The 19,417-nt window shown below is 39.2% G+C and overlaps 6 protein-coding genes across 10 annotated transcripts; 4 read left to right on the forward strand and 2 right to left on the reverse strand.

The window, feature by feature from the left end:
* Nucleotides 1-240: 240 nt before the first annotated feature.
* SAM1 (S-adenosylmethionine synthetase 1) lies at nucleotides 241-2,645 on the forward strand. Of its 2 annotated transcripts, none has more exons than NM_100131.3 (2): nucleotides 241-528; nucleotides 1,186-2,645. In NM_100131.3, exon 2 carries the CDS (start codon nucleotides 1,187-1,189, stop codon nucleotides 2,366-2,368), a length of 1,182 nt encoding a protein of 393 aa, NP_171751.1. In that variant the 5' UTR covers nucleotides 241-528; nucleotide 1,186; the 3' UTR covers nucleotides 2,369-2,645. The 2 variants fall into 2 exon arrangements, with proteins under 2 accessions (NP_171751.1, NP_849577.1); NM_179246.1 differs by having other exon boundaries at nucleotides 404-528; nucleotides 1,183-2,587.
* A 2-nt stretch (nucleotides 2,646-2,647) lies between these two features.
* On the reverse strand, nucleotides 2,648-3,818 carry TPK4 (Outward rectifying potassium channel protein). The gene is made up of 2 exons (NM_100132.2): nucleotides 3,040-3,818; nucleotides 2,648-2,954 (listed from the first exon to the last, which is right to left on the reverse strand). Exons 1-2 carry the CDS (start codon nucleotides 3,774-3,776, stop codon nucleotides 2,837-2,839), a joined length of 855 nt encoding a protein of 284 aa, NP_171752.1. The 5' UTR covers nucleotides 3,777-3,818; the 3' UTR covers nucleotides 2,648-2,836.
* Nucleotides 3,819-5,685: 1,867 nt separating this feature from the next.
* On the forward strand, nucleotides 5,686-11,219 carry ABCB11 (P-glycoprotein 11). 3 transcript variants are annotated; one of them, NM_100133.3, is made up of 11 exons: nucleotides 5,686-5,825; nucleotides 6,275-6,586; nucleotides 6,671-6,725; nucleotides 6,812-6,987; nucleotides 7,067-7,288; nucleotides 7,374-7,612; nucleotides 7,696-9,352; nucleotides 9,461-9,727; nucleotides 9,808-10,071; nucleotides 10,160-10,459; nucleotides 10,542-11,219. In NM_100133.3, the coding sequence occupies exons 2-11, from the start codon at nucleotides 6,284-6,286 to the stop codon at nucleotides 10,893-10,895; spliced, it is 3,837 nt and encodes a 1,278-aa protein (NP_171753.1). In that variant the 5' UTR covers nucleotides 5,686-5,825; nucleotides 6,275-6,283; the 3' UTR covers nucleotides 10,896-11,219. The 3 variants fall into 3 exon arrangements, with proteins under 3 accessions (NP_171753.1, NP_001322408.1, NP_001322407.1); NM_001331342.1 differs by lacking the exon at nucleotides 5,686-5,825 and adding an exon at nucleotides 5,853-6,026 and having other exon boundaries at nucleotides 10,542-11,181; NM_001331343.1 differs by lacking the exon at nucleotides 5,686-5,825 and having other exon boundaries at nucleotides 6,237-6,586; nucleotides 10,542-11,063.
* A 609-nt stretch (nucleotides 11,220-11,828) lies between these two features.
* ABCB12 (P-glycoprotein 12) lies at nucleotides 11,829-16,827 on the forward strand. Of its 2 annotated transcripts, NM_100134.4 has the most exons (10): nucleotides 11,829-12,249; nucleotides 12,332-12,386; nucleotides 12,553-12,728; nucleotides 12,831-13,052; nucleotides 13,130-13,368; nucleotides 13,475-15,155; nucleotides 15,229-15,495; nucleotides 15,603-15,866; nucleotides 15,958-16,257; nucleotides 16,339-16,827. In NM_100134.4, exons 1-10 carry the CDS (start codon nucleotides 11,986-11,988, stop codon nucleotides 16,690-16,692), a joined length of 3,822 nt encoding a protein of 1,273 aa, NP_171754.1. In that variant the 5' UTR covers nucleotides 11,829-11,985; the 3' UTR covers nucleotides 16,693-16,827. The 2 variants fall into 2 exon arrangements, with proteins under 2 accessions (NP_171754.1, NP_001320752.1); NM_001331344.1 differs by having other exon boundaries at nucleotides 15,229-15,866.
* Nucleotides 16,828-16,976: 149 nt separating this feature from the next.
* On the reverse strand, nucleotides 16,977-17,849 carry AT1G02540 (uncharacterized protein; the record flags this gene model as incomplete). Its single annotated transcript, NM_100135.1, has 1 exon — nucleotides 16,977-17,849. The coding sequence occupies one exon, from the start codon at nucleotides 17,847-17,849 to the stop codon at nucleotides 16,977-16,979; it is 873 nt and encodes a 290-aa protein (NP_171755.1).
* A 783-nt stretch (nucleotides 17,850-18,632) lies between these two features.
* Nucleotides 18,633-19,361, forward strand: AT1G02550 (Plant invertase/pectin methylesterase inhibitor superfamily protein; the record flags this gene model as incomplete). The annotated part of the gene is made up of 1 exon (NM_100136.1): nucleotides 18,633-19,361. One exon carries the CDS (start codon nucleotides 18,633-18,635, stop codon nucleotides 19,359-19,361), a length of 729 nt encoding a protein of 242 aa, NP_171756.1.
* Nucleotides 19,362-19,417: the final 56 nt, after the last annotated feature.

The raw sequence follows: 19,417 nt of genomic DNA on the forward strand, positions 1-19,417 counted from the left end.
TTATCTCACTTGTATCAAACCAAACGAAACTAAAAAAGACTATTGTTTGATATAATTTTTGATGTGTAACCCGGTCCAACAATTTCATATGGTATTTATTTGAATTTTTATAGTCCTTTTTTCCTAAATTACAGTCTTACAGACACAATTATTTTCTTTGAAATGAAAAATCCGATTGGTTCACGTTATATAACAAGTCGGACCAATCGGTCCCCAATAGTCAGAAAATTTTGAAAATAATGCCAAAAAATAGTAAATATTGGTAGGCCAACTCCAAAGCCAAATACATATATATTTCTTTACAAGTCCAAAGTAGGGTGGTTTAACCAAATAAACCGGTGACCAGTCATTAGTGAACCGTAAAAGGCCTATAAATAACCAACGTGTTCTGACTCACTTTCTCGTCTCAAACCGTTCCTTCTCTTTTAACACTTGTTCTTTTAAGGCAAAAAGGCTCGAGCCACAGAGATCTGAGTTTCTCTTCTTCGAGATCTGATCGCCGAATCTCATAATCTCCCATCGAAGCAGGTATTGTTCTTCGTATTCGCTTCTCGTTTCTCTCTCGATGTATTGTTCATTTTTGTTTTCCAGTTGATTTTCAAGTCTGACGTGCGTATTTTTTCCGATTTGACGATGGAAGTAGATTTAAGGGACTATTGACTGTATCTATGGTTTTTAATTAGATTTCAGCTACTCTTTAACCATTTTGTTATTGGATCAGCAGCGATTTCGTTATAGATTCTCAAAAATATTCTCAGATGTGTGGGATTTGAGTAGAGTTTATGTTGCGTTGGCATGATTTGAATAGTATGCAAGATTTTTGAGATTTTGAATTCGTTCATGTGTGTATGTGTGATTGTAGCTTGATATGATTTAACCTGTTAGTTAAATGTGCATAGACAATAAGTAACATACGAAGCGAGTCACTAAGCATAAGAGTCAACTTGTTTTGCTGAAAAGATATCACTTATGATTTTCGAATCATTTTAGCTTTTTTGTCACTTGAGCTTAATGATTCTTCTGAAATTCGATTCTTTGTTTGGTTTATGTCACATTCTTTAGAATTGAGAATCTAAGAAAAGCTTACAGGATATGGTGAAACTATTCTTTTAAGATAGCATGATGCTTCTTTTATGATTCTACAGTGGCTAAGTCATTTTTTTTTTGTTCTATTCTTTGTAGCAGAATGGAGACTTTTCTATTCACATCTGAGTCTGTAAACGAGGGACACCCAGACAAGCTCTGTGACCAGATCTCTGATGCAGTCCTCGATGCCTGCCTTGAACAAGACCCTGACAGCAAAGTTGCTTGTGAGACATGCACCAAGACCAACATGGTCATGGTCTTTGGTGAGATCACTACCAAGGCTACTGTTGACTACGAGAAGATTGTCCGTGACACCTGTCGCGCCATTGGATTTGTCTCTGATGATGTTGGTCTTGATGCTGACAAATGCAAAGTCCTAGTCAACATTGAGCAACAGAGCCCAGACATTGCTCAAGGAGTTCACGGTCACTTCACCAAATGTCCTGAAGAAATTGGAGCCGGTGACCAAGGGCACATGTTTGGTTATGCCACTGATGAAACCCCTGAGTTAATGCCCCTGAGCCATGTTCTTGCCACCAAGCTCGGTGCTCGCCTAACAGAAGTCAGAAAGAATGGTACTTGCGCCTGGCTAAGACCTGACGGCAAAACCCAAGTCACTGTTGAGTACTACAATGACAAGGGTGCCATGGTCCCAATCCGTGTCCACACAGTCCTCATCTCCACCCAACACGATGAAACTGTGACCAACGACGAAATTGCCCGTGACCTTAAGGAGCATGTCATCAAGCCAGTCATCCCAGAGAAGTACCTAGACGAGAAAACCATCTTCCACTTGAACCCTTCAGGCCGATTCGTCATCGGTGGACCCCATGGAGACGCTGGTCTCACCGGGCGTAAGATCATCATCGACACTTACGGTGGATGGGGAGCTCACGGAGGCGGTGCATTCTCAGGTAAAGACCCAACCAAGGTCGACAGAAGCGGAGCCTACATTGTGAGACAAGCAGCTAAGAGCGTTGTGGCTAACGGGATGGCTCGTAGGGCTCTTGTTCAGGTCTCATACGCCATTGGAGTCCCTGAGCCATTGTCTGTCTTTGTGGACACTTATGAGACTGGATTGATTCCAGACAAGGAGATACTAAAGATTGTGAAGGAGAGCTTCGACTTCAGACCAGGAATGATGACAATTAACCTTGACCTAAAGAGAGGAGGAAACGGAAGGTTCTTGAAAACTGCGGCTTACGGACACTTTGGAAGAGACGACCCTGACTTCACCTGGGAAGTCGTCAAGCCACTCAAGTGGGACAAACCTCAAGCTTAAATTTTACCTACTCTGTTTCTGTCTTCATTCCACAAACCAATTATCTGCTCACTTTTTTATTTCTCTGTTTTTGTGGTTTATTGTGTTTATGTATCATTGTACTTGAGCTATTTCAATTGGGTGTTTGTTTTTATGGCGACTTTTACACGGCTTGGAGTAAGTTTCATGTTGTTCTTATATAATTATAACCATGAAAAATTAATATAAACTAAAGTGTCATGAAATAGTTAAACCTACTGCCAAAAGATGTACACATATACAAAAAAAACATTTGGACTGCAGTAACAGAGTATTTTCTTCCTTTTCAAGTCCCAAGGTCAAAACAGAGTAGCATCGTCATCATCATTTTTGTGATTCTTCTATACATTTTATACTAAAATTCAAAAAGAAAAACTAACCATGTGCATCTCTGCAATTTCATATCTAGTACCAGACAAGAGTTAGGGCAATGTGATCTTTGGCAAATTGTCATGATCCGCTTGATGGCACTTCTTCAAGATTCTCGAACTCTCTTACGATCTGCTTTATATCATCCTCACTAATCCTCCCACTTTCTCTAAGCTTGAACACAATAAACTCTGATTCACTAATCACAAACCAACAACAAGAAAAATCAATCAGTAACCAAAAACAGAATTTCGAATGAAAGAAACAGAGTTGCAAATGTTTACCTCGGGGGCAATTTCATGACAGTAGTACGATCGATTCTCATCTCAGCCAAGTAAAGAAACAGAGTAGCCATTGCAATAGTTGAAAGAAGAAGCCAAAACACTGCGAAGCCTCTCCCTTCAACCGTCTTAAACGTTTTATCTCCGTAACCAACCGTCGTAACGGAGATAACCGACAAGTAAACCGAATCCAACCAATCCAATCTCTCGAAAACGTGAAGAAACAAAGCTCCACTTCCGACGCAGAGACCAACGGCGCAAAACGCTAAACAAAGTTTCCACTTTAACCTTATCTTGCCATCTTCGGCAATGTGATCTCTAATCGCTCTGTTTCTTGTCTTGTTGATTCGATCAAGAATCGCGTTTTCTTGAAGACTTAGAACGTGACTCACGACGCGGTTGAGTAGATAATCAAGAAATACGACGCCGGTTGATACCAAGACGATGGTCAAGATCTTGGTCGTTGAAGTTGACGGGACAATGTCCCCGTAACCGACTGTAGAGAATGTGACGATGGAGAAATAGAAAGCGTCGACGAAAAGATTGGTCTCGGTTCCGGAGAATTGGTCTCGAAAGAATGAGTATGTGCAAACCCCGAAGGTTAAGTAGACCAAGAGGAGGATCATGGCTAGTACAAGAATGGTCCATTTCGATTTTGATACGGTGGTGACTTGAGTTTCTTCCGGTGAGGACTCGTTGGGATGGAGAAGGTTCTCATTGAGAAGGTTCTCTTCTTCCATTTAGAAAACGCTCTTCTTTCTCTTCTTCTTCTTGGTAGCTTCTGAAGAGATTATCAAATTTGAAAGAAAAGGTTTTTTGGTTTTTTGACGACTGAGAATTTTGATGTTCATGATCTTTACGTTGCTTCTCTATCTATCTTCCGGGTTTTGAGTTTTGTTTGGTTAAGAAATTTATCCACAGATCAGGGAAGTAAAACATCTGATTAATGAGGCCCATCAAAGGCCCAAACAATTATCTTTAAATATCGAAATCCAAGTCAGAGCTTTGTATTGGATTAAGGTCCATAGGGATCATGACTACATAAAAGTTGTGCGTAAAACGCTACGTTTTGCGTTTTAAGATGAAACAGAGTTAATGGAAATGGTATCATCTTCCGTACACAATAAGATCTCGCGGGGAATTGGGAATCGCAAGAAGGTAAGTGGCCCCCATGACTACTACTACTACAACGGATATACTACTTTAAATTACTAATTATTTGTTCTTATTTCAAAGTGGTAAAAATATTCTCATGTAATTAAGTCAGTCATGTGTGATGTGTTTTGTTGATGACGCAAGCAGTGACGCTTTTTTTTTTTGTTCGAGTTGTTTTCAAAACTTGGAGATTTATCGAAAAAGTATGTTAACATTTTTTTCCGATTATCACTATAATTAATCTCATTAGTTGTTTTCTTTTCTTACTATCTATAGTACTTACAATTGCATGTAAACATGCCAAATTATAATTAGTTGACAAGTTTATTTGTTCTTGTCTTATAAGGAGTAGTTACTAGTTAGCACAAAATTAACTTTTAATTATGACGTTGGTTTTGGTTAGAAACCTTTGAATATAATTATCACTTTATTTTTTAATAATTGGACCCTCATGTTTTTCCTTATTACAGAAGACAACATAAACAGAAGAATAATAATCAAGTTCATTATTTGCTTGAACAAAAATAATACTAATATACATACATTATGACGAGTGTGAGTTAATCAATAGCCTTAGCGGCCAAGAAAATGGATGTCTTAACGCTCACAAGGTGAAATATGTTTTACTACAATATATAAAGTTGACTTTTTTGCTTAGTTGCCAAGCAAGTTAGTCAACTTCCGGTAAAGTGGAAATTCTCCCAGTCTTCGTTAATTTGTTTGAATTATCTACGGAATTGTCTTCATCTACCATTTAATATTGTAAACACTGTTTGTTAACAATAATCGGAGGGGATAAATCAATATGCAAGTGGTTCCTTGATCATCATGATTTTTGTTTTTGGTTTTTGGTTTTAGAACAATAGCAAATTAAGTAAAATAATGTACTTTATTTCTAAAAACCAGATAGTAACTTTATTTTAAATATTAAAATGTTTATATCTTTTATTTTTATGTTTGTTAACCAACATGCAATTGCGAATCTGATCTGGTTTATTGAAACTACAAGTGTTGATCATCGATCTAAATTAACGTAAGATTTCGATTTTTGTATCATTGAATCTTCCAATCTCTTACAGTGGTTACTAACCACACTCCACGCTCTCTTTACTTGGAATAAACAAGTTTTCATATTAACTCACGAGATTTTTATTTTTTGGTGATTCCATAATATGAGATTTGTGAAATTATCATGTTCATTGTTCGGAAAAAGTAAAACCAACTACACAATTCTGTCTGCCTAACATTTTTCATATACAAGTACTAGTGAACAAGAGTAAATTTATAACATGTGAATTTAGAGAATGTCTTCCTAAAAAGAAGAAGATTTATGATATTTTAGTAAACACTTCGAAAATGGATAATTATTATGTTTTTTGACCATGACAATAGTTTATTCCCACTCTCCTTGCTTCTCAAGCAATTATCGCAAACCCCAAGAAACAAGAGTTGCATATAAAAAGGCAAAATTCTCATATTTTTCTGCAGAAACAAATTTGACTCTAGAAAAGTTGAATATATTAAGAATTAAACAAAGATTAGATTAACAACAACAGCTACGCTCACGTCTGTCTTATTCCCACAGAGTTTCAAAAACCTTTTCGCTTTTAGCAGCTTCTCGCCACATCTTTCAGGTCTGTTCTCTTTTAACTTCTTTCCTTTTTAATTTCAGATTTCTGATTGGTTTTAGGGTTTTAATTAGATCTCTGATTTTACGGGCAAGCAAAAAGCATGTGACACTTTCCCTTAACAGACTCTGTTTCATTTGTGATTATTTCTGGGAACTCTCTAGATTGAAATTTAACATAAAGGACAAATCTTTTCAGAAATCACAAGTGGGTTTTTTGGATTTATATTAGTAAACTCTGAGATTGTCAATATAGGACTGGCACTGGATTGAAATGTTTCCTTAAATTCTTTATTTTTCTCTGGGTTTTAGGAAAAAAAGTTAAAAAAGCTTTATTTTTCAAAACCTGAAGAAGAAAGCTCGTAACTTTATAGTTCTTTTTGGTTATATACCGTCGATTTCGATCTGGGTATTATCAGTTTTCTTAAAAGTTAAAAGCTTTCTGATTTTTGTCAGCGCCGAAATATGAACGGTGACGGCGCCAGAGAAGGCGACTCTGTTTCACACGAACCATCAACATCTAAAAGTCCTAAAGAAGGAGAAGAGACGAAGAAAGAGGAAAAAAGCGAAGAAAAGGCCAACACAGTTCCTTTCTACAAGCTATTTGCGTTTGCAGATTCTTCTGATGTGCTCTTGATGATATGTGGCTCAATCGGAGCTATTGGGAATGGAATGTCTTTACCTTTCATGACATTGTTGTTTGGTGATCTCATCGATTCGTTTGGAAAAAATCAGAACAACAAAGACATTGTTGATGTTGTCTCAAAGGTAAAAATCCAAACTTTACTAATTAGTTGTTTGACAATTGTTGTTTGGTGATCTCATTCTACTTAATGATGTGGCTTCTAATAGGTTTGTCTTAAATTTGTCTACCTTGGACTTGGAACACTTGGAGCAGCTTTTCTTCGTAAGTTTACACTTTACTTGGAATTGAGGAAGGAAAGTTTTCTTTTTGGTTTCTTCATTGCATTTTTGGTGCTCTTGTTATTGTAGAGGTGGCTTGTTGGATGATCACGGGAGAGAGACAAGCCGCGAGGATAAGAAGTACATATCTGAAAACAATTCTTAGACAAGACATTGGATTCTTCGATGTGGAAACAAACACAGGAGAGGTTGTTGGTAGAATGTCTGGAGATACGGTTCTTATTCAAGATGCCATGGGTGAAAAGGTAATGCAATGGATATAGAAGCTTATATATAATGTTTGGGTTCGTTTTTGAAATTTGTTACTTTTCTTGAATCTTGCAGGTTGGGAAGTTTATTCAGCTGGTATCTACTTTCGTCGGCGGTTTTGTTTTAGCTTTCATTAAAGGATGGTTACTAACATTGGTTATGTTAACTTCGATCCCTCTTCTTGCTATGGCTGGTGCAGCCATGGCGCTTATCGTCACTCGAGCTTCTTCTCGGGGACAAGCCGCTTATGCTAAAGCAGCAACTGTTGTTGAACAGACAATCGGGTCCATCCGAACGGTAAAGCTCAAACATTTCTATAAGTTTCAAAACAATCTTTAACTGACAGTTGCTTCTTGACTTTTTGTTTTGTTTTGGTTTGAAGGTTGCTTCTTTTACTGGAGAGAAGCAAGCCATTAACAGCTACAAGAAGTTCATAACATCGGCGTATAAATCAAGCATTCAACAAGGTTTCTCCACCGGTTTAGGACTTGGAGTAATGTTCTTTGTATTTTTCAGCAGCTATGCTTTGGCTATTTGGTTTGGTGGGAAGATGATACTCGAAAAAGGTTATACCGGTGGCGCTGTGATCAACGTGATCATCATTGTAGTTGCGGGTTCAATGTAAGTAAAAGCCTAGACAATCAACTTTATATATTTGATGTGAGATTAATCCTAACAGGTATGTCTACTTTCTTCTTGTTTAGGTCGCTTGGGCAAACATCTCCATGTGTAACCGCATTTGCAGCGGGTCAAGCTGCAGCATATAAGATGTTTGAGACGATCAAAAGAAAGCCCTTGATTGATGCTTATGATGTTAATGGAAAGGTTCTTGAAGATATCCGAGGAGACATTGAACTGAAAGATGTGCATTTCAGTTACCCCGCGAGGCCAGACGAGGAGATATTCGACGGATTCTCTCTGTTTATTCCGAGTGGTGCAACAGCAGCATTAGTAGGAGAAAGTGGAAGTGGAAAATCTACCGTGATCAGTTTGATTGAGAGGTTTTATGATCCAAAATCTGGCGCAGTGCTCATTGATGGAGTGAATCTCAAGGAGTTTCAGTTGAAATGGATTAGAAGCAAAATAGGATTGGTCAGCCAAGAACCTGTTCTGTTTTCGTCGAGCATCATGGAGAATATCGCCTACGGAAAAGAAAATGCAACAGTTGAAGAGATTAAAGCTGCAACAGAGCTAGCTAATGCGGCGAAGTTCATTGATAAGTTACCTCAGGGGTTAGATACAATGGTAGGCGAGCACGGTACTCAGCTCTCGGGAGGTCAGAAACAGAGGATAGCTATTGCGAGAGCTATTCTTAAAGATCCGCGGATTTTGCTTCTGGATGAAGCAACAAGCGCGCTCGATGCGGAGTCCGAAAGAGTGGTTCAAGAGGCTTTAGATAGAGTGATGGTTAACCGGACTACAGTTATAGTCGCTCATCGATTAAGTACTGTCCGAAATGCGGATATGATTGCGGTAATTCACCGCGGAAAAATGGTGGAAAAAGGTTCTCATTCTGAGTTGTTGAAAGATTCTGAGGGAGCTTATTCGCAGCTCATTCGATTACAAGAGATAAACAAGGATGTTAAAACATCAGAGCTATCTTCGGGATCGTCGTTCCGGAATTCAAATTTGAAAAAGTCAATGGAGGGAACTTCGTCGGTTGGTAATAGTAGCCGTCATCATTCTTTGAATGTTCTTGGTTTAACCACAGGACTAGACCTCGGCAGCCATAGCCAGCGAGCAGGCCAAGACGAAACTGGAACGGCGAGTCAAGAACCACTCCCAAAAGTATCACTCACCCGAATCGCGGCTCTAAACAAACCCGAGATCCCGGTTCTTCTTCTAGGAACCGTAGCAGCAGCAATAAACGGCGCTATTTTCCCGCTTTTTGGGATTCTGATCTCTAGAGTCATCGAAGCGTTCTTCAAACCAGCTCATGAGTTAAAGAGAGATTCAAGATTTTGGGCGATCATATTTGTAGCTCTTGGAGTAACTTCGTTGATCGTCTCACCGACTCAAATGTATCTGTTTGCAGTAGCTGGAGGAAAACTGATTCGACGAATTCGGTCAATGTGCTTTGAGAAAGCGGTTCACATGGAAGTTGCCTGGTTCGATGAGCCACAGAATTCGAGTGGTACAATGGGAGCAAGGCTCTCGGCTGATGCAACTTTGATTAGGGCTCTAGTTGGAGATGCATTGTCTTTAGCCGTTCAAAATGTTGCATCTGCTGCGTCTGGATTGATTATAGCGTTCACTGCGAGTTGGGAACTAGCTCTTATAATCTTAGTGATGCTTCCTCTTATTGGTATCAATGGTTTTGTTCAAGTCAAGTTCATGAAAGGATTCAGCGCCGACGCAAAGGTTCGTACATCAACCGGTTTGGTTCCATTTTTTTTAGGCTCTGCAAAAATCCTTTGTTTTTTTTCTTGTGAATCGAGGAACTTACTCTGGTTTTGGATTACTATGCAGTCAAAGTACGAGGAGGCAAGTCAGGTAGCGAATGATGCGGTAGGGAGTATAAGAACAGTTGCGTCTTTCTGCGCAGAGGAAAAAGTGATGCAGATGTATAAGAAGCAATGCGAAGGTCCGATAAAAGATGGAATAAAGCAAGGTTTCATCAGCGGATTAGGGTTTGGATTCTCCTTCTTCATTCTGTTTTGTGTCTACGCGACAAGCTTCTACGCAGGGGCTAGATTGGTTGAAGATGGCAAGACTACTTTCAATAATGTCTTCCAGGTGAATAACTGTCTTAATCACTGCTCAAGTACTGTTGAAAATCTCTGTGACCTAGTAATGAAGAAGAATGGATCTTGCAGGTGTTCTTTGCGTTAACAATGGCAGCGATTGGAATTTCTCAGTCAAGTACTTTCGCTCCAGATTCGAGCAAAGCGAAGGTCGCAGCTGCTTCAATCTTCGCGATCATCGATAGAAAATCAAAGATAGACTCGAGCGATGAGACAGGGACAGTGTTGGAGAACGTTAAGGGAGATATTGAGCTGCGTCACTTAAGCTTCACTTATCCAGCAAGACCAGACATTCAGATCTTTCGTGATCTTTGCTTAACCATTCGCGCAGGAAAGGTAAACAAACTCTTAAACCAAGCTGTATCTTAGGAATTTTTAATCTTCGATTAGACTATTAAACAAACTCTTTTTGTTTTTCTCTTAGACTGTTGCTCTGGTAGGAGAAAGCGGGTCGGGGAAATCAACGGTGATCTCGCTGTTACAAAGATTTTACGATCCAGATTCCGGTCATATAACTTTAGATGGAGTTGAGCTCAAGAAGCTGCAGTTGAAATGGTTGAGACAACAAATGGGACTAGTGGGACAAGAACCTGTCTTGTTCAACGACACGATTCGAGCCAACATTGCTTATGGCAAAGGAAGCGAAGAGGCCGCTACCGAGTCTGAAATCATAGCCGCTGCAGAACTTGCCAATGCACACAAATTCATCTCTAGCATACAACAGGTAATGGAAAAAAAAAACAGAACAAATTTGTAAGAACTGTGTTTTTCAAAGTTTCTTACAATGCAAGCAATACAATTTTTAGGGTTATGACACAGTGGTGGGAGAGAGAGGGATCCAGTTATCCGGAGGACAGAAACAGCGGGTGGCTATAGCACGAGCCATCGTGAAAGAGCCGAAGATATTGCTTTTGGACGAAGCAACAAGCGCTCTTGATGCGGAATCAGAGCGAGTGGTTCAGGATGCGCTTGACAGAGTGATGGTAAACCGAACCACGATAGTGGTGGCTCACCGGTTATCTACCATTAAAAACGCTGACGTCATTGCCGTAGTTAAGAACGGTGTGATCGCTGAGAAAGGGACTCACGAGACGTTGATCAAAATCGAAGGTGGGGTTTATGCTTCGCTTGTTCAGCTTCACATGACTGCTTCTAATTGATGTGATATATAGTTTTGGTTTTATGAAAAGCTAAAACTTCAGTTTTGGCTTGAGTCAAAAACTAGCCAATGTACTAAAGGTTTTGTATTTATTTTTTTGTTGTTGTTTGTATACAAGTTAACGAAGCTGATATATATATCTTGTCTTTCAAGAAAGTATGCATACCTGTTTCTTGAATATCTTTGTTGACTTTTGTGCTTAGTCAACTTCCGGTTAAATGAAAATCCTCTCAGACTGTTAATTTGTGTAAATTATCTACGGAATTGTCTTCATGTACCATTTAATATTGTCTGTTCTATACTTGTTTCCTTTTTAAAATTTTTTATGATTGGGGTTTGTGTTTTAATTTGATCTCTGATTATACGAGTAACCCAAAGCCCAAAAGCATTTAAGCATGGGGACTCCTTTTCCCTTTAATTAACATTATCTGTTTCATCCGATTACTATTATAAATCACAATTTACTTCTTTAATAACTACAACAACTCTTGTCTCTCCATCTGTCAGTTTTAAATTCTCCTTCTTTCTCTTAACTAATTATGTTTACGTCTTTACGATTAATTAAAAGTGTATAAAAAAAAGAATCTTATTCATTGCCGAGCAACTACAAATCAAAGTGTAAAACTATAAAACTTTGTTACTAATATAAAATTGACTTACAAATCAAAGTGTAAAACTATACAACTTTGTAACTAATATAAATTTGACTAATTTCATTTTTGTTTAATCTTATTTTATTTTCACTAAATCTTTATACTTAACTACTAATCTAATATTACATATTAGTATTTTAATTAATATGGTGATAATTTCTGTGAACTCTCAGGTAAAATTTAATAGAAATCACAAGTGGGGGGTTTTGGGATTTATATCAGTAAAACTCTCAACTACGACTGGTCTGAAATGTTTCCTTAAATTCTTTAATGTTCTCGACCTTTTCTGGGTTTTAGGAAAAAGTTAAAAAAAAGCTCTCTTTTTGTCTGGGTTTTAGGAAGAAGAAAGCTCCTAACTTTATCATTATATACCGTCGAGTTCGATCTGAGAATGATCAGATTTCTTAAAATCCTTCTGATTTGTGTCAGCGCCGGAAAATGAACCGTGACGGCGCCGGAGAAGGCGACTCTGTTTCACACGAACATTCAACATCTAAAACCGATGAAAAGGCCAAGACAGTTCCTCTCTACAAGCTATTTGCGTTTGCAGATTCCTTCGATGTGTTTTTGATGATATGTGGCTCACTTGGAGCTATTGGGAATGGAGTGTGTTTACCTCTTATGACATTGTTGTTTGGTGATCTCATCGATTCCTTTGGAAAAAATCAGAACAACAAAGACATTGTTGATGTTGTCTCAAAGGTAAAAATCCAAACTTTTTTTGAACTTTTTGATTGTGTTCTTAGATCACATTTTAGTACTAATACTGTGTCTTCTTATATAGGTTTGTCTTAAATTCGTCTACCTTGGACTTGGAAGACTTGGAGCAGCCTTTCTTCGTAAGTCATTACCCGCGATTTGCTTGTTTCTCTGTTGCAATTGCATCTAAGGATTAGAGAATTGAGGAAGAAAAGTTTTGTTCTTTTGGTTTCTCCATTGCATTTTGCTTAAGGGTTAGAGAATTGAGGATGTGATGTTTTGGTATTTTTGTTCTTGTTGTTGTAGAGGTTGCTTGTTGGATGATTACTGGAGAGAGACAAGCCGCAAAGATAAGAAGTAACTATCTGAAAACAATTCTGAGACAAGACATCGGATTCTTCGATGTTGAAACAAACACAGGAGAGGTTGTTGGTAGAATGTCTGGAGATACTGTTCATATTCAAGATGCCATGGGTGAGAAGGTAATGCAGCTAACAGAGAAACTTCCGTATTGCGATTTCAGGCTTAGATATAATGATTGGATTCGTTTTTGAAGTTTGTTACACTTTTCTTGAATGTTGCAGGTGGGGAAGTTTATTCAGCTGGTATCTACTTTCGTTGGCGGATTTGCTTTAGCTTTTGCTAAAGGATGGTTGCTAACATTGGTTATGTTAACTTCGATTCCTTTTCTGGCTATGGCTGGTGCAGCCATGGCGCTTTTAGTGACTCGAGCTTCTTCTCGGGGACAAGCCGCTTATGCAAAAGCAGCAACTGTTGTTGAACAGACAATCGGGTCTATCCGAACGGTAAAAATCAGTCTTTCTAAGCTACAGAACAAATCTTTAAGTAAGATTAGTTGCTAAATTCCATTTTTTTTTAAAAGGTTGCTTCTTTTACGGGAGAGAAGCAAGCAATAAACAGCTACAAGAAGTACATAACATCGGCTTATAAATCAAGCATTCAACAAGGTTTCTCCACTGGTTTAGGACTTGGAGTAATGATCTATGTGTTCTTCAGCAGCTATGCTTTGGCTATTTGGTTTGGTGGGAAGATGATACTCGAAAAAGGGTATACCGGTGGCTCTGTGATCAACGTGATCATCATTGTGGTTGCGGGTTCAATGTAAATGCCTAGATCATTGGTTCTATATATACATCAGATTATGTCTTCTTCTTTGTTTATAAATGTGAGATTCCTAAGAGTTGTGTTCTGTTTTGTTTTTCTTTAGGTCGCTTGGGCAAACATCTCCATGTGTAACCGCATTTGCAGCAGGTCAAGCTGCAGCATATAAGATGTTTGAGACGATCAAAAGAAAGCCTTTGATTGATGCTTATGACGTAAATGGAAAGGTTCTTGGAGATATCCGAGGAGACATTGAACTGAAAGATGTGCATTTCAGTTACCCCGCGAGGCCAGACGAGGAGATATTTGATGGATTCTCTCTGTTTATCCCGAGCGGTGCAACAGCAGCACTGGTAGGAGAAAGTGGAAGTGGAAAATCTACGGTGATAAATTTGATTGAGAGGTTTTATGATCCGAAAGCCGGTGAAGTACTCATTGATGGAATTAATCTTAAGGAGTTTCAGTTGAAATGGATCAGAAGCAAAATCGGATTGGTCTGCCAAGAACCTGTTCTGTTTTCGTCGAGCATCATGGAGAATATCGCCTACGGGAAAGAAAATGCAACGCTTCAAGAGATTAAAGTAGCAACAGAGCTAGCAAATGCAGCAAAGTTCATAAATAACTTACCTCAGGGGTTAGATACAAAGGTAGGAGAGCACGGGACACAGCTCTCGGGAGGACAGAAACAGAGGATAGCTATTGCAAGAGCTATTCTTAAAGATCCGCGGGTTTTGCTTCTGGATGAAGCAACAAGCGCGCTCGATACAGAATCCGAAAGAGTGGTTCAAGAGGCTTTAGATAGAGTCATGGTTAACCGGACTACGGTGGTGGTTGCGCATAGATTAAGCACGGTAAGAAATGCGGATATGATTGCAGTAATTCACAGCGGAAAAATGGTGGAAAAAGGTTCGCATTCTGAGTTGTTGAAAGATTCCGTGGGAGCTTATTCGCAGCTCATTCGGTGTCAAGAGATAAACAAGGGTCATGATGCAAAACCATCAGACATGGCTTCGGGATCATCTTTCCGGAATTCGAATTTGAACATATCAAGAGAGGGATCGGTTATCAGTGGTGGAACCTCGTCTTTTGGAAATAGCAGTCGTCATCATTCTTTGAATGTCCTTGGTTTATTCGCTGGACTAGACCTTGGTAGCGGTAGCCAAAGAGTAGGCCAAGAGGAAACTGGAACGACGAGTCAAGAACCGCTCCGAAAAGTATCACTCACCCGAATCGCAGCTCTAAACAAACCTGAGATCCCGGTTCTCCTTCTTGGAACTGTAGTAGCAGCAATCAATGGCGCGATTTTCCCGCTTTTCGGGATTCTGATTTCAAGAGTCATCGAAGCGTTCTTCAAACCAGCTGACCAATTAAAGAAAGATTCAAGATTCTGGGCGATTATATTTGTAGCTCTGGGAGTAACTTCGTTGATTGTCTCACCGTCTCAAATGTATCTGTTTGCAGTAGCTGGAGGAAAACTTATACGACGAATTCAGTCAATGTGCTTTGAGAAAGCGGTTCACATGGAGGTTAGCTGGTTCGATGAGCCAGAGAACTCGAGTGGTACAATGGGGGCAAGGCTCTCGACTGATGCAGCTTTGATTAGAGCTCTAGTAGGAGATGCATTGTCTTTAGCGGTTCAAAACGCTGCATCTGCTGCGTCTGGATTGATTATAGCGTTCACTGCGAGTTGGGAATTGGCGCTTATAATCTTAGTGATGCTTCCTCTTATTGGTATCAATGGCTTTCTTCAAGTCAAGTTTATGAAAGGATTCAGCGCCGACGCAAAGGTCTGTTCATGGCTTTCTAGGGTTTATTTCTTGTGGATCAAGAAACTTACTCTGGTTTTGAATAACTTTGCAGTCAAAGTATGAGGAGGCAAGTCAGGTAGCGAACGACGCGGTGGGGAGTATAAGAACAGTTGCATCTTTCTGCGCGGAGGAGAAAGTGATGCAGATGTATAATAAGCAATGTGAAGGTCCGATAAAAGATGGAGTAAAGCAAGGTTTCATCAGCGGATTAGGGTTTGGATTCTCCTTCTTCATTCTGTTTTGTGTCTACGCGACAAGCTTCTACGCGGCAGCTAGATTGGTTGAAGATGGCAAAACTACTTTCATTGATGTTTTCCAGGTGAATTGATGTCCTCGTCTACTGTCATTGATGGCAAGACTAAAATATTTTTGGAAATCTCGGTGCCTAGTAATGAAGTAGAATGGATCTTGCTCTGGATCTTACAGGTGTTTTTCGCGTTAACCATGGCAGCTATTGGAATTTCTCAGTCGAGTACTTTCGCTCCAGATTCAAGCAAAGCCAAGGTCGCAGCTGCTTCAATCTTCGCGATCATCGATAGAAAATCAAAGATAGACTCGAGCGATGAGACAGGGACAGTGTTGGAGAACGTTAAGGGAGATATTGAGCTTCGTCACTTAAGCTTCACTTATCCAGCAAGACCAGGCATTCAGATCTTTCGTGATCTTTGCTTAACCATTCGCGCAGGAAAGGTAAAACAAATCTTTGGACCAAACCCAAACTTTCTATTAAGAAACTTTTTCACTCAAGTTTTCTGATCAAGTTCTGTCTTTTTTTTTTCAGACGGTTGCTTTGGTCGGCGAAAGTGGGTCGGGGAAATCGACGGTGATCTCGCTGTTACAAAGATTTTACGATCCAGATTCCGGTCAGATAACTTTAGACGGAGTTGAGCTCAAGAAGCTGCAATTGAAATGGTTGAGACAACAAATGGGACTAGTGGGACAAGAACCTGTCTTGTTCAACGACACGATTCGAGCCAACATTGCTTATGGCAAAGGAAGTGAAGAGGCCGCAACCGAGTCTGAAATCATAGCCGCTGCAGAACTTGCCAATGCACACAAATTCATCTCTAGCATACAACAGGTAATGGAATAAAAACAGAACAAATTTGTAAGAACTCTGTTTTTCAAAGTTTCTTACGATGCAAGCAATACAATTTTGTAGGGTTACGACACAGTGGTGGGAGAGAAAGGGATTCAGTTATCAGGAGGACAGAAACAGCGGGTAGCTATAGCACGTGCCATCGTGAAAGAGCCGAAGATATTGCTTTTGGACGAAGCAACGAGTGCTCTTGATGCAGAATCAGAGCGACTGGTTCAGGATGCGCTTGACCGAGTGATTGTAAACCGAACCACGGTTGTGGTGGCTCACCGGTTATCGACCATTAAAAACGCTGACGTCATTGCCATCGTTAAGAACGGTGTGATCGCTGAGAATGGGACTCACGAAACGTTGATCAAAATAGACGGTGGGGTTTATGCTTCCCTTGTTCAGCTTCACATGACTGCTTCTAATTGATAATGATATAATGTTTTGTTTACGATAGCAAAAATATATTTATGTTGTTGTATGCAAGTTTATGTAGCTGTCACTATTTATTTTCTTTCCCTTTCTCTCTAAATTTATAGTTATAAAATGAATGTCTTTATTTGACTTTTTGCTCTAAACCATCGTCTCCACTACCAAATACAGAGATAATATGTACAAACACACTCAAACAACGAAAAATAACGAGCACTCAACATTGCTTTCTTCTTTTTATCATCTGCTCTTTCCCTGCACCATACCAAGATAAATCTTTATTAATTGACCCCATTAATGACAGGTGGTTCTTGCATCTCGTGCCCATGGGTATTAAACACGAGCCCAAAAGGATTGTTGTTGGTCACCATGTTGTCCCATGGAGACATCTCTTGACCTCCTGCGAAATAAGAGTCTTGAAAGTGGAGGTTCCTCTGCGTCTTCAATCCTGCGAAACATATCTCAGTAAACGTTTTCAGCTTCCTCTCTTCTTCTTCTTGTTTAACCAGATCAAAGATCATATCTTGGTCAACACGTTCATCTTCCATGATTACAACAAGCGGGTTCCCTGAATCTTGACTTTGAACCGGAAGAGGAATCTGTGAATCTTGTTGTTGAATGCCCCTATCATCATCATCATCTTCTTCTTCTTCTTCATCCAGTATGTTTTCGAGCTCATTTGCATATTCCTCCATGTTTTGATCCGTTGTGGATCTTGAACCATGATCTTGAAGTTGAAGATGAATCTCTAGGTGTTGTTGTTGAATGGCACTATCATCATCTCCTTCTTCTTCTTCATCCAGCATCTTTTCAAGATCATCCGCATATTCCTCCATATGTTTATCCAATGTGGATCTTGAATCATGACTTTGAAGAGGAAACTCTGGATGTTGTTGTTGAATGGCCCTATCATCATCTTCTTCTTGTTCTTCATCAAGCATATTTTCGAGCTCATCCGCATATTCCTCCATGTTTTGATCCATTGTGGATCCTGAAACCATATTGTTGTGTAGTGGTGGTTGCTCAACGAGGTTGTTGTTGTTCTCTGTCGGGAACTTAAATTGGTCAAGGACGTTCTTCTTCATACGGATATTACACAAGGCAACTTCTTGGAATTCAGCATCGTTCTCACTCGCTAGCCAATACTCAGTCATACACCAACCAGTGGCTTCTCCCTCTTATAATTTATTTTTTTATTTTTATTTTTTTGTTTTGATAAACTTAGTTTTAATTTTTTCCTAAAATTTTCCTAAAACTTAGCATTAGAAGGTTTTTTTTAATCTCCCTAACTAACTATGTATTAAAAGGGTTTTTTCTTCCATTATACGAGGTTATCAACCAATAAAATTAAAAGATAAATCATTTCAAATTTGCTTAATCAAAATACAGATTTATCGATATTTTTTAAGTAAACTTTTTGTAATGTTTTTTCCTTTTCTAATAATACAAAGGAGTTAATTAGATATTTCAAGATTATAGGAAAATTGTTATCTATAACCCTATACGATTGGTTACGTGCATAAGAAGTTAGTGGCTAATCATATCCAAACTTGGTGATTTTTATACGATTTGATTGCATAGCGATAAACTTGTTAACAAATTAAAAAGCTCTTGTATTCTCTGTTTTGTGCTGCAATATATTAAACAGTCTACTTCATTTCTGGTATAATTCAAAGGCGGCACTAATATTACTAAATAATCTCTGATATGATCTATATTTAGTTAATAAATTACCATAATGATAAAGGATATTTAACAAGTAACAACATTAACTGGCAACAAAACCATCCATGAACTACTTCGGTGTAAAATAAAAACTGAAAATTTTAGATAACAAATGTTACTCTAAAATTAGTGTTTATAAACAAAACAATTTCTCTAAAATCTTCATTCTTAATAACCCTCTCTTTAAGCTTTTTCGAAACAAAAGAAATAAGATGAAGAAGTCATCACCATTGCTCTGTTTCTCTCTTGCTTTGTTTTCTCTCCTCTCATCTCCTTCCTCTTCCACTCGTATAATCTCCTCCATTGTCCCCTCCGCCGCTCCTTCTCCCGCCGTAGCCCCCACCACCGACGGCGACGTAGACGAAAACGATTTCTCCGCCTTCACGCAATGGAACATTTTAAACCTAACGGACCTTAAAAGTACCTTTAAAAACCTCCCGGATTTCTCTAAGCTCAACATCTCATCCCTTCACGTGTCACCCGCCGTTGGCTCCGTCTGCTCTAACACCGACTACGCCGCCGAATGCATCGTCTCAATCCTCCCACTCCTCCGTGACTTCCGCAAATTCGAGCCAAAACCCATCGACGTCCTTCGAATGGAGATGAGTGCGCTCTACGAGAAAGCTAACGCCACGCTTGACTTAGCCAAGCGTCTCATCGTGGATAAGTCAACGCCGCGTGACGTGGCTGATGTATTGGACTTGTGTGTCGATAACTACGAGTCGCTTCTCGATGATCTTAAAGATGCTTCCGTAGCCGTCGATGATGGAGACTTTGAACGGCTCGAGAGTGTGGTCAGTGCTGCGATCGCTGATGTGGTGACTTGCTCTGACGCGTTCGCTGAGTCGTCGGAGCTTGAGTCGCCGATGGCTAACGTTGATGATTTTCTTAAGAAACTTTGTAGCAATGTCTTGGCTATTTCTCAGATGATCCACATGTAAATGCGTAAGTATATTAATGATAAAGAGATATAGTACAACGAAAAAAATAATATAGA

This window comes from Arabidopsis thaliana (genome assembly GCF_000001735.4).
Source record: "Arabidopsis thaliana chromosome 1 sequence".
NCBI classification, from domain to species: Eukaryota; Viridiplantae; Streptophyta; class Magnoliopsida; order Brassicales; family Brassicaceae; genus Arabidopsis; species Arabidopsis thaliana.

Excerpts from the sequence above, each read along its gene's own strand:
- SAM1 (NM_100131.3), top strand. The coding sequence starts at position 1,187 with ATGGAGACTTTTCTATTCACATCTGAGTCTGTAAACGAGGGACACCCA.
- TPK4 (NM_100132.2), bottom strand. The coding sequence starts at position 3,776 with ATGGAAGAAGAGAACCTTCTCAATGAGAACCTTCTCCATCCCAACGAG. Across the intron at positions 2,955-3,039 it reads GTCATGAAATTGCCCCCGAG|TGAATCAGAGTTTATTGTGT; the intron begins GTAAACATTTGC and ends GTTTGTGATTAG.
- ABCB11 (NM_100133.3), top strand. The coding sequence starts at position 6,284 with ATGAACGGTGACGGCGCCAGAGAAGGCGACTCTGTTTCACACGAACCA. Across the intron at positions 7,289-7,373 it reads CAATCGGGTCCATCCGAACG|GTTGCTTCTTTTACTGGAGA; the intron begins GTAAAGCTCAAA and ends TTTGGTTTGAAG. Across the intron at positions 7,613-7,695 it reads ATTGTAGTTGCGGGTTCAAT|GTCGCTTGGGCAAACATCTC; the intron begins GTAAGTAAAAGC and ends CTTCTTGTTTAG.
- ABCB12 (NM_100134.4), top strand. The coding sequence starts at position 11,986 with ATGAACCGTGACGGCGCCGGAGAAGGCGACTCTGTTTCACACGAACAT. Across the intron at positions 12,387-12,552 it reads ACTTGGAGCAGCCTTTCTTC|AGGTTGCTTGTTGGATGATT; the intron begins GTAAGTCATTAC and ends TTGTTGTTGTAG. Across the intron at positions 12,729-12,830 it reads AAGATGCCATGGGTGAGAAG|GTGGGGAAGTTTATTCAGCT; the intron begins GTAATGCAGCTA and ends TGAATGTTGCAG.